This window comes from Zea mays, chromosome 1, assembly GCF_902167145.1.
Source record: "Zea mays cultivar B73 chromosome 1, Zm-B73-REFERENCE-NAM-5.0, whole genome shotgun sequence".
NCBI lineage: Eukaryota > Viridiplantae > Streptophyta > Magnoliopsida > Poales > Poaceae > Zea > Zea mays.
Window position 1 is genome coordinate 179,367,788 of NC_050096.1, and position 12,838 is coordinate 179,380,625.

General features: G+C 45.5%; 1 protein-coding gene across 1 annotated transcript; it reads right to left on the reverse strand.

Moving 5' to 3' along the window:
* Positions 1-1,930: 1,930 nt before the first annotated feature.
* On the reverse strand, positions 1,931-8,988 carry mbd106 (methyl binding domain 106). The gene is made up of 3 exons (NM_001111705.1): positions 8,843-8,988; positions 3,449-3,590; positions 1,931-3,336 (listed from the first exon to the last, which is right to left on the reverse strand). Exons 1-3 carry the CDS (start codon positions 8,870-8,872, stop codon positions 2,222-2,224), a joined length of 1,287 nt encoding a protein of 428 aa, NP_001105175.1. The 5' UTR covers positions 8,873-8,988; the 3' UTR covers positions 1,931-2,221.
* Positions 8,989-12,838: the final 3,850 nt, after the last annotated feature.

Consider the following 12,838-nt stretch of genomic DNA (forward strand, 5'->3'; position numbering starts at 1 on the left):
TGGATTATCATAATCTAGGTATCTAGATTATATAATCCACTGATAATATATGTTGTTTGTTTGTCCCTTAACTTATTTAAGCTATATGCAGCGCCTAAATCACCTTGGAATCTCTGGTCTTAGAGCATAACATGGCGGTCACCCTTTCCATTTAATCCCGCGGAAAACTTCAAACCCCCAACAAAAAAGCTGAAAATATGTTCGTCGAAGGTTTGTTTGTAGCGACCATTTTCTTAGGCCACCGTTCTTTTTTTCTTTTCGTTGCTGTAGCCTGTAGATAGCTTGCGTAGAGTAGGAAGGAGTAGATAATTATTCGAACGGTTAAATTAATTGTAAGGGCCCCTTTGGTAAGGCTTATTTTTCAGCTTCGGCTCTGGCTCAGGCAAAAGTTGTGCCAAACACCTCTTTTTCAAATGGCTTCACCAGTGAAGTGCTTTTCCAAAATAAACTAGAGGGCATGAGCCAAAAAAAGTGGCTCACCCGGCTTCAGCTCACGTCATTTTTGCACAATAGCCCTCCCACCAGTCCAAATTATTTTTTTGGTCCTGCCCTCAATCCCTAGCCACGTACAGGAGAGATTTTTCAGAAAAACTATACAAGGGTCTTTCTGAAAAACAACCTATAAGCCATTTTGCCAAATGATTTTTCAGAATGGCTTTGGCTCATCTAAAGAAGTGGCTTCACCTCGTGAGCCAGAGCCAAAGCCGTTTTTAGAGAAGCCAGAGCCCTGCCAAGGGGCCCTAAATCTACACAATGCTGCTACTAGTACATGAAAAAACGCAACGAGATATTTGAACAGTCCAGCAGCCCACATGCGATGACCCGTCGTGCGACGTACAGCCAAACGAAGCCTCCACCGACCATTTGAAGATTCATCAAAGCTGTCCAGAACACAACAACTGGAGTCGTTCTCACTTCAATTCAACGTTACTATCACGCATGAAAAAGTCAGACTCGTATAATGGTCGTCGTCGTCGTCTAGGTCTGTCGCCGCCACCTCGCATCACATCACCCGCCTACTTGCGCGCCGGACACCTTGGGTTGGCTAGGCGCTTCATGACCTTTCGCCATGGAACCCCGACCAGTCGCCAGCTCGAACAAGCAACGCTGCACCAGCTGAAACTAAGAGAAGCTCATCAGCTCAATTGCGTCGACCTAGCAGCTCGATCGAGTAGGTTGGCGGCTCAGCTGGTGGTTGCAATGGAACAGCAGCCCAGCAGCTAGCGCCTCCGATCCGGTCCGGTCCACGTAGCTCGTCGTCGCAGGCACTGACAAACGCAGGGGCGCCGGCCGGCCAGCCGAAGGGATGGTGGAGCTGGAGGTGGAGGTCGCCTTCGGCGTCGTCAGCGCCATGGCCATCGTCGCCGTGGCCTTCCTGCTGCGGACGTGCGTCCGCAGCGCCGCGCCCGCGACGGCGGCAGCGCGCGCGCGGCGGGAGGAGGAGGGCACCGCCGTGGACGTGGGCGCGGACGTCGAGGCGGGGCTAGACGAGGCCGCGCTCAAGGCGCTGCCCGAGGTGGTGTACGGCGAGGAGAAAGCGGAGAGGAAGACTGCGACGACGACCGCCGCCACCGGGACGACGACGTGCTGCGCGGTGTGCCTGGGCGAGTACGCCAGCGGGGACGTGCTCCGCGTGCTGCCCGAGTGCGCGCACGCCTTCCACCAGCTGTGCGTCGACCGCTGGCTGAGGCTGCGCCCGACGTGCCCCGTCTGCCGCTCGCCGCCGGTGCCCAGCCCGGCCGCGACGCCTACCCAGCTCTAGCCTCTGGTCGATTTCATTTTCACATGCAGTAAAATAAAACGCATTTTTTTTATACATACCCAGCCAGGCACTCTTACTATTTTCTCATAGACACTGGAGATGATGATAAACAACATTCAGCTGGTTATCCAAATTTCACAAAATACAAACATTAGAGCGGAGTATACATGGCCTAACATTGATAATAATATGCTTACGCAGTTAGGTACAACACAACCAATAGTCCAAGGGGATGATGATGGTGGTGGATACAGGATACATGTACGGCGGCGACAGCAGCCATACAAAAAAAAAGAGCTCAAATGCAGAGCCTAATTACCAACATGTCACCCAGCAGCGTCAGACTGACTAATCAACATGCTTACCGATCCATCAGATTACAATGCGAATGCAAATGTTTGTTCCTACATGAGATACACGGTGCTGGAAGGGGTGTTCCGTTCCGGCCTCAGATGCACTTCACGTTGAGTGCCCGTTGTTCACGTTGTTCACGGGCTGGCTGCTCTCCTCGCTTCCGCCTTTGTCGGCAGCGGTGTTCTCTAGTGGAGCGGCGTCTGGCTCGGCTCCAGGCGCGGCATCAGTGGCGGCAGCATCTGCCTTGGTCCCGGGTGCTGGATCAGCGGCGGCAGCATCTGATTTGATTTCAGGTGCTGGATCAGCGGCAGCAGCAGGCTCGGCATCTGATTTGGTTTCAGGCGCTGGAGCAGCAACAGCATCAGCAGCAGATTCAGCAACTGGTTTGGTCTCGGGCACTGGAGCAGCAGCAGGCTCGGCATCTGATTTGGTTTCAGGCGCCGGAGCAGCAACAGCATCAGCAGCAGATTCAGCAACTAGTTTGGTCTCGGGCACTGGAGCAGCAGCAGCAGGTTCAGCAACTGATTTGGTGTCAGGCGCTGGAGCAGCAGCAGGCTCAGCAACTGATTTGGTGTCAGGCACTGGAGCAGCAGCAGCAGCAGGCTCGGCATCTGGTTTGTTTTCAGGCGCTGGGGCAGGAACAGCAGCAGGCTTGGCATCTGGTTTGGTTTCAGGCGCTGGGGCGAGAACAGCAGCAGGCTCGGCAACTGATTCGGTCTCAGGCACTGGGGCAGGAACAGCAGCAGGCTCGGCAGGAGCAGGGGCTGAGTTCTCAGTTGGGTTGCTTACTGGAGCTGGAGCCACAGCTTCAGGCTCATCTGGCTTGGCATCTTCTTTCTTCTCCTCCGATTGCGCAAGAGGAGCTACAACAGCTTCAGCTGGTTTCTCAGTTTCTTTCTCATCTTCTTCCATTGGCGCCGGAGCAGGAGTATCGTCCGCCTTGTCTGCAGCCTTCTCAGCGTCATCAGTTTCAGTAGGAGCTTCCTTCGCCTCTTCAGCAGGCTTCATCTCCACGTCAGTCTCCTTTGTGCCATCTTCACTTGGGGCGTCCTGGCCGGTTTCAGCATCTTTGGCTTCTTCAGTTTCAGGGGCTTCCTTCTTTCCCTGCCTACCCTTCCTACCACTGGAGTTCCTGCTGCGTTTCGGGATCTTCTCGCCCTCTGGGCTATCAAAAACCTTGACTTTCTCGCTAATGCGAGCAGAACGCCTTGGGGTATCACCTGTTTGCAAAGCATTTTAGATGGAGAAGACAAAATTTCTAAAGCCATCCACATTTCTATTAGAGCCAGAGATTTGAAGAAATAACAAGGAGTGGTAGTCAAAGGTATCTACCAGTTCCCCAATCAAAATCTGAAGCAGCAGGGCCTCCAGGGTGTGCCTTTAGGTATTGGCTTAGTTGCCTCTTGTTCTTAATTTCCTCGCCAGTTGGCGAAACAAAAACAATCTCGGATCTTCCCCCTCTCTGGGGAGTAAACTGTAACATTGAAAAAGAAGGAATATTAGTTCATGCAATCAGATGTCCCCATAAAACATACATTCACTAATGAAAGAAATGAGTGTCTAGTAACAGCTCTTTGCAATGCCGTGCAAAAAGAAAAAGAGAAGCATTCCTTTGAAATATCAGGAAAAAATTAAGGAAACACATGAACATGCTACCAGGAAAATAATGCTTTGTGGAACAGTACTAGCCTCGGTACCATCTAATGTTTGGGTGCTCATCTATCATCCAGAGGATTACATATTGAAAAGCAGAGGCACCACAAATTGAGAGAACTGCTGGCTCCACCACCAGGTAGTCAGTAACACCAAGTGGGAAAACTATACTGATGTGAATATTGCGAAGCAGAACAGCTAGGACACAGGTGGGACAGTAAAAGATGTGGTTGGAGACAGTGGAATCCATACTTGCCAATTTACTGCTAAGTATGCATCACAATCAACAAAGAAGAACTAGAATGTTGCACTGTTACATAGATACAACTCTTGGCTTTCACCACCATAATCAGTGCAGTCTTCCTCTCACATGAACTAGACTGGAAGTATGCTAACTGTGCCAAGTACTAGCTACTGCTCTCACAGGAATAGAACTTGAAAGGAGGCACAACATAGTCTAAAAAGGAGGCATTTCAGATGTTAGTGATCCTAACAAGTAGTTAGATTATTTTGCAGTGCAGTCAATGTGACTCAAATGTGGCAAAAAAGAATAGCTACAGTAATGGGAATTCGGATACATAATTAGCCAGAAACCAATTTCAATCCACTCAAGTTCAGCAAGAAAAAAAAACAGCGATTACAAATGAATATTAATGTGAAACTTATGGGACTGCTAAGTTAGCAGAGATAATCGGCTGCAGACTCTCTGAAATCAGTTTTCGCCAGCAGCTTTTGTTTCTTCTTTTCTGTACAGTGTATCTCCTTTTTTATATATTTATTAATATATACCACAGTAGGGGGTTTCCCTTACTGTTTACAACAACAACAACAACAACAAAGCCTTTTTGTCCCAAGCACGTTGGGGTAGGCTAGAGATGAAACCCCGTATGAAAACCTCAGAGCTCAACCCCCAAAGAACAGAAAAGGGAAACAAAGGCAAAGGAGAACCGAAAACAACGAAACGGGGAAACACATAAAAGAGATAAAACCCACAAGGACCAGCAAGATCTAAAATGGACACAAGAAAAGGTCAAACGATTAAGGAGGAAAAGCGAAACTATCAATCAGGGTTCTGGCACGTGAATTGCACACTTCCACCCCTTCCTATCTGCGGCGAGCTCTTTGTCAATATTCCACTCCTTCAGGTCTCTCTTCACAGCCTCTGTCCACGTCAAAGTTGGTCGACCTCTACCTCTCTTCACATTTTCGGGACGCCTAATTATTCCGATATGCACTGGTGCCTCTTCAGGTCTTCGTTGGATATGTCCAAACCATCTCAAGCGATGTTGCATAAGCTTCTCCTCAATTGGCGCCACTCCTACTCTCTCTCGTATATCATCATTCCGGACTCGATCTCTCCTTGTGTGGCCACATATCCAGCGCAACATACGCATCTCTGCCACACTTAGTTGTTGGACATGTCGTCTTTTAGTGGGCCAACATTCTGCTCCATACAACATAGCCGGCCGGATTGCTGTCCTGTAGAATTTGCCTTTTAGTTTGTGTGGCACCCGGTGGTCGCATAAGGCACCCGCAGCTTGTCGCCACTTCAACCATCCGGCTTTAATTCTATGACTGACATCCTCATCGATGTCTCCCTCCTTTTGAAGCATTGATCCTAAGTAACGAAAAGTGTCTTTCTTGGGTACCACTTGCCCATCAAGACTAACATCGCCATCCTCATACCCCATGGCACTGAAATCACACTTCATATACTCTGTTTTAGACCTACTAAGCCTAAAACCTTTTGCTTCCAGCGTCTGCCTCCACAATTCCAACTTTTGAGAAACACCACTCCTACTCTCCTCAATAAGTACCACATCATCGGCAAAAAGCATACACCACGGTAAAACTCCTTGTATGTCCCTTGTGACCTCATCTATCACCAAAGCGAAAAGATAAGGGCTCACAGCCGACCCTTGATGTAGTCCTATGTTAATTGGAAAGTCATCGGTGTCTCCATCACTTGTTCGGACACTTGTCACAACATTAGTGTACATATCTTTAATAAGATTAATGTACTTTGTTGCTACTTTGTGTTTTTCCAAGGCCCACCACATTACACTCCTAGGTACTTTGTCATAAGCCTTCTCCAAGTCTATGAAGACCATATGCAGGTCTTTCTTTTGTTCTCTGAATCTCTCCATAAGTTGTCTTAGTAAGAAAATGGCCTCCATAGTTGATCTCCCGGGCATGAAACCAAACTGATTTTGGGTCACGCTCGTCATCTTTCGCAGGCGGTGTTCAATGACTCTCTCCCATAGCTTCATTGTATGGCTCATGAGCTTAATTCCACGGTAATTAGTACAACTTTGAACATCTCCTTTGTTCTTGAAGATTGGTACTAATGTGTCACCAGACAAACGTCCCATTATTAGCAGCTTAATTTTCACAGTAGTTACAGAAATGAACAGGAAAAACCAGTTATCTCACAGCTGAATAGAAGTGATACATCTTTTAGAGTAAAAATAAGTTTACTAGAAGGTTATCAGCAAAAATAAATTGAGGGCCATATAATGGAGAATCTGAATGCCTTATCAAAGTCCAAAGGAGGGTTATAATTTTTTCAAACCCTTATCACAAACTTCAAAGGATGGTAACAAAATTGTACCCACTTCAGGTACATTGCCATCAACAAATATTGTAGTTCATTTTGAACATATTATATATATGGAAACAATATTTTACGGAACATGACAGAGAACTGCAAAACCAACAAAAATGGAAATGCGCACAATATAATGCAACATACTTGATCATATTTTTTAAATTAAGAAACACTATCCCTCGGTTTGAAAACAACAAAAAATTGACACAACAAGAGCCAACCTAGCGGATGATTTAGCAACACCACATGTCCAGTTGCTATGTGGCCAACAGACATGCAGGCAATTAATAACCGAATCACAAAAAGTAGGTAACAAACAAAAAAACTAGAACGTCACCTTAAACAGTCAAATTAATGTGGTAACTTAAGACAATAAAGGTATGATCCGCAAGAATTATTTCCAGCTCCAAACCTCTGTTTAGATGATTCCAATGTTGAACTTTATCTAGCATTCGAAGTTCAGTTTCGCCTAGCTAAAAACTGAAACAGATCATGACGACAGACAATATAAACTGCTTGAGCTATTCAATGCTTCCCTCCAATAGATAAACTAGATATTGCAGCCATCAATAGCATGAAAAGTGCATCCCAACAACCAATAATGCAAAACACCGACAGTAAATCCTATGAAGCACCATCAGTCTCCAGCTACGAATAAAAAACCATGTTAGACTACAAAGAACAAGTGATTCCTAGGCCAATAAGGTTGTTTGGCACTATTGCATCGAGTTGAAAAAGGATACGGAAAGAAACAACCATAAATACATCTGATAATGAACAAATAGCAGAACCCTAAACTCAAAGCTTGAATTTTTTTAGATTTTCAGGTGGGTATTCATGTGACACTCCATCTGAGCAGATGGATCATTTTCAAACTCTCCAAACACTTGCTAGGAGCCCATATCAGTGTGGCAGCACCCTGTTCTGTTGCATCAACCTTCCATTTCTTGTATGATTCAGCTCAAGACCCACTTGTTGTAGCAATACTGGCTCTAATCAGAGTAAAATGAAACTAAAACCAAACTAATTGACCAAGATATAACCAGATTCACTAAGCACATATCATCTAATAATCAACATCAAACTGGAAATGAGTAGGACAGACCCCTATTACCAGTAAATCAACAGCTTGAAGCTGCAGAACATTTTCGATTCCAGCTTCTCTACCCGTACACACTACTGTTAAAGTAATGTTAAACCCTGGGAGGCTGGGATCCCATGTAGTTGCTGAAGCATTAGAAGTCAGAACAAAATAAAGCACTGGAAACTAACCCACCATCTAATAATTAACAATTGAGCATCCAATTAGAAATCAGGGGCTAAAGATTCTAGCAACAATGACTGGCTGATTGCCAAAGCTCTGAGCTGCACGGGATTCCCCATTCCACCTTCACTGCAAACACACTGTCATTCAAGTAACATCAACCACTAATCTAAAGTAATAGATGAAGCATTTCAAGCCCAAACGGAAGAAAACACTAGAACCTGTAACCTGTCATAAAGAAAACATACTGCTACTCAAGTAACATCAACCACTAATCTAAAGTAATAGATGAAGCATTTCAAGCCCAAACATAAGAAAACACTGGAACCTGTAATGTAACATATATCATAAAGAAAACAACATCCAACTCAAAATGGCTAAGCTAAAGCTCCTATTAGCAGTGATTGCCATAGCTCCAAGCTGCACGAGATTCCCCATTCCAGCCTCACTACAAGCACACAACTACCGAAGCAGAATCAACTGCCTAAATCTGAAGTAATAAGCTTGGGTACGAATAGTAAACTGAAGCATTTCAGTCTAAACAAAAGCACTAAAATTCCAAGCCAATCAACAAAATGGCTAAGATCGAATTTTGGAAACCGATGGGCTAAACCCTACCACCCCTAAGCAAGACCCCAACTCAAAAATAGCAAAACACTCGGCACTCCGTGCAATCAGCAAACACAGCACAGCGAGCAAACAAAGCAAGTGAACAACGACACTTGGCGGCCAGATTTACGAATCACCCCCCGGCTCACGTCGACCCCGGACAATCTCTAGATACCCCTAATCCCAAATTCCCAATCGATCGCCCCAGTTACGAATCTTCACCGTACGAACCGGGCACGGGGTCCGTAGCTCACAAACCACACCTACGGACCTACCCAGCCGGAGCAGAGAGCTCCAACACTCGTGGCCGAACTCGGGACGCACATACTCCAAGCTCAAATCGAGCTCCGGAACCTCACGGGGCCACGAATCGCGGCGGTCGGCCGGAGCAGCCTCGCAAACCCTAGAGCCCCAAACTCAGAACTGCCAGACTGGCACCGCGGGAACCCTAGAATTCGGCGGGAATTAGCGTCCGGGGCCCGGAATTCCACTCCCCGGAGGCCGGGAGCCCCCGAATTCGACGCAAGCGAGGCAGCTCGGTCGAGCGAGTAGAGAAGCAGGCAGGCAGCATGTCGTCATCACCCCACCGTACCTTCTTGGTCCACCCGTCGGGTGCAGGCATCTCGACGGACACGACCTACTCCGCCGCAGCCGGTGCCTGCTGCTCGCCGGGCGTCGCCATGGTGGGCGAGGGTTATCCCTAGCTCTTGCTCTGCCCCGTCCCGCTCTCGCCGCTTGGTGCTGGTGGGGAAGGTGGCAAACGACGGGCGCGTGGGAATTTCAATAGGGGGCGTTTGGCACACTCAAAATCACTCTCATATGATTAGGGGCTAGCAGAGTCACTTCCGTGCAGCGAAACACTAAAAAACTGCTCCATAGCAGGAGCGGGATGAATCTAATCTCTATTTATATACTAGACTAGACTAGAGGATGAGAGCTAAAAAACCACTTCTCCCTGCTCTCAAAAATCACTTCACATATAGATTCACTTCACAAAAAGATTCACTTTACGAACTATTTGTCAAACGGTTTTCGTCAAAGAGATTCACTTGTGCTAGAGAATCATTTAGAATCACTCTATTAGAGAATCAACTCTCAGAGTTAGAGAATTATGGAGCGGAGCTCTGCCAAACGAGCCCTTAAACGGTAAAAAAAGTGAACTGCTACATGGTGAGAGCGCAGTGAATCTAGTCTCCATTTGTACTAGAGAGTGAGAGCCAAAAAAATCTGCTTCCCACCACTTCCAACCTGCTCTATATTCTCCAACCACTCGAGAACCACTTCCCACTATTTACCAAACAGTTTTCGCCAGATAGATTCACTTCTACTATCGCGCTCTTAATCTCTATTGAGAGCAATCAAGCCCCCCTAAGGCTCCGGTTCTTTAAAAATAGCTTTGACTATGACTTTTTTTTTGGCTCCTTAGCTTTTCTTAAGGAGATAGAGTCGTTTTATAATTCGTTTGGCAAAACAATTTTCTAAGTGTTTGTTTCAAATGGTGTATAAGTGTAGGAGGAGCCCATAAAAACTAAGTTTTTATGTTTATATTGATGATGATGAATCCACTAAAGAAGCAAAACAAATTCTATTTTGATATATAGAAAGTATTATAAACTATACATATGATGGTTGCTTCGGCAGAGAGAAGCTTTTTAAAATTGAAATATTTTTGTAAACTATTTTTGGTCAACAATAGCTCAAGAGATGTTAAATGGTTTGACGATTCTATATATCGAAAAAAGTTGTTGGATGAGATTGATCTCAATGATATAAGCGATGACTTTGTATCACAAAATGTTAGAAGATATTTTTAATAATATCAGATAACAAGTAAGTGTTTTTGGCTATATTTTACATTTGTTATCTTATAAAGTTCAAAATAGCGTATAATAATTTTTATACGTTAAATATTTGATAATATATGTATAATTATGTACTAGGCTGAAAAGTCAGGAACGGCCCTGTCTCTCCGGTGCTCTGCCCGCGTATCTTGAGGTTGTCACCCGCCATCACGCAGGCCGCCCGCGCGAACACGTCTGCCAAACCCTGCCACGACGAGCCTTCGCTGCCAGCCACTAGCGAGTCACCCAGTGCCCTGACAAGTGACAAGACAGGCTACCACCCGCAGGTCTTCAACGACGTCTAGCACTTCCAGTTCCTGCGGCGACTCAACACAGCAGCCACCTCCTTCGGTGGGATTCGCTTCTAGGACTTGTTTAGGAGTCCAAATACCGGAGGGAATTGGAGGGGCTAAAATCCCTTCCTTATTCAAAATTGTATATGGAGGGGAATTTAGACCCTCCAATCCTCTCCAGTTTTTTGTCTCCCAAACTAGCCCCTATATTTCTTTCTCCCTCCCCCTCAACACCACACCTTTGCTTCATACATGATACATATGCCTCTTGTTTCATGCCCATCTCTTCATGCTGTGAAAAAAAAACAAACACTCAAACCCTAACTTAGGCAACAACTAATATACAATCAGATCTTATGTGCAAACGTGCAAGCGATGTACCTTGTCCGTTAGATTATGATCCAACCATATATCACATTTAACACTTAAATCCTTCCACCATCAGCTCGTGTAGATTTATAGAAAACTCCCTAACAAACCACGATATGTCCACAATTGGATCTTAATCTAACAGACTAGGAACCTCGCTTGCATGCTTACCCATAAGGTTTAGTTGCATATTAGTTGTTTCCCCTAACTTAAAGCTATCTTTCTCTGTTCGAATCTCATCTAATTACAAGTGTATACATATATTACGCCTACTGGCTTAATTTTTTTGGGCAAAAGTTACCAAGGTTACAAACTGAGGCTATTAACTATCAATGCTAGATGTCCTTTACTGGTTCCCAAATCGAGGTTTCAAAGTTTGCTTTTGGTCTTGGTGGCTAAGGCCCCCTTTGGTAGAGCTCCTTTAAGGGCTCCTCCAACGGCTCCTTGAAGAAATCTACTAAAGGGAGAGCTCTTTGATGGGCTCCTCCTTAAAAGGGGAGGAGCTCCTCCAAAAACCAGAAGGAACCAGAAGTTAGAAAACGTGGCTTCTATTGGCTCCTCTCCCTTGTTTTCCTCTCCACCGGGCCCACATTGCGAGAGAAGCTAAACAAAAATTTGTGTTTCCAACCAAACAGGGTGCTCTTCTCATGGCTCTTCCTGGATATAAGGAGTGAGCTATTTTTTCTAGAGAAGCCAGAGCTGGAGCTGACCAAGGAGGGGCTCTACCTAGCCAACAACACATAGCAGTCGCCATGGCAGCAATCCCTGTGTGGATGGTCAATAAGCCCACCTATATTAACTCGTGTTAATGTGCCAATCCAAGGGATTACTCTGTCTGGTGTTTCCTTCTCTAGCAAATCAACTCACAATTCAGCAGGAACCAGCTAAGTGCTTAGTGTATGGTGTTATTTTTGACCTGACACAACCGCACAATGCCTTAATTTTCATGATCTATCCTAGCGTCTTTGTGTTATTTCCCCTTACTCCGATGATGTGTATAACCGGCTGCATATTTCAGTTGTGCAATTGGTAGTAGGCTCACCTAGATGTGTTTTTCATGACCCCATCTTGTAAATGGGCCACACCTTCAGGTTGTGCTTGTGGACACTTCATCTGTAGTTGGATCGGTCGGCCTGTGATTTGTAGTAAAATCGTGAGTAGGGATGGCAACGGGTACATACCCGTCGGGTAGTACCATTCCATACCCATACCCATAAAAAAATTCTACCTGTCAGGTTACCCATTTATGCTCGCGGGTATAAAATTGAAAGTTGCCTAGAGGGTGGTGAATAGGCAAGTTAAAACTTTTTCAACAAAAACGAGAAACGAATTGGGTAAAACTAGTTCAGCCGGTGTCAAAACCGGTTCAGCCGGTTTGCACGAGCTCAACTAAAGAATGAGATATAAACTGAATTGATCTCGAAATTCACCTAGTTAACTTTGGAAATGAGATGTTCTAGTTGATCCACAGGGTTCAAAGTAGTAGATCTGAGAAGGGCACTTCTCAAGATCCACACACCAAAAAGATATAAACAAATATTCCACGGAAGGGTGAGAGAACGAAGAACACGAACAAACACAATAAACAAGAACACAAGAGACACAAGATTTATCCCGAGGTTCGGTCACACCACAAAAGGTGCCCTACTTCCTTGTTGAGGCGCCCACAAAGAGCCGGGTCTCTTTCAACCCTAATCCTCCCTTCGTCGACCACAAAGGTCAAGCCCACACACTAATCTTTGCTCAAACAAGCGGGTAATGCAAACTTTCTTGTGGTCTTCCACAAGATTTGGAGACTCACAAGAGACACCTAGTCGTCTAGGAGCTAGAAGCTCCAAGAGTAATGAATCCACAAAGAACTCGATGTAGTACCAAAGCCTGAATGAAGAAGAGCAAGAAGGATTTAGAGATGAAGCACAAAAATTGCAGCTCTCAAGCTCACTCAAAGATTTCTCTCCTAAAGATTTGAAATGGGAGAGACAAGAGATGTGTGTGAGAGAGTGGGAGGTGTTTCTTAGGTTGGAAATGGAGTTCAAATCGTGCTCCCTTGTATGGGGAGAGAGGTAGGAGTGAGTATATATAGGT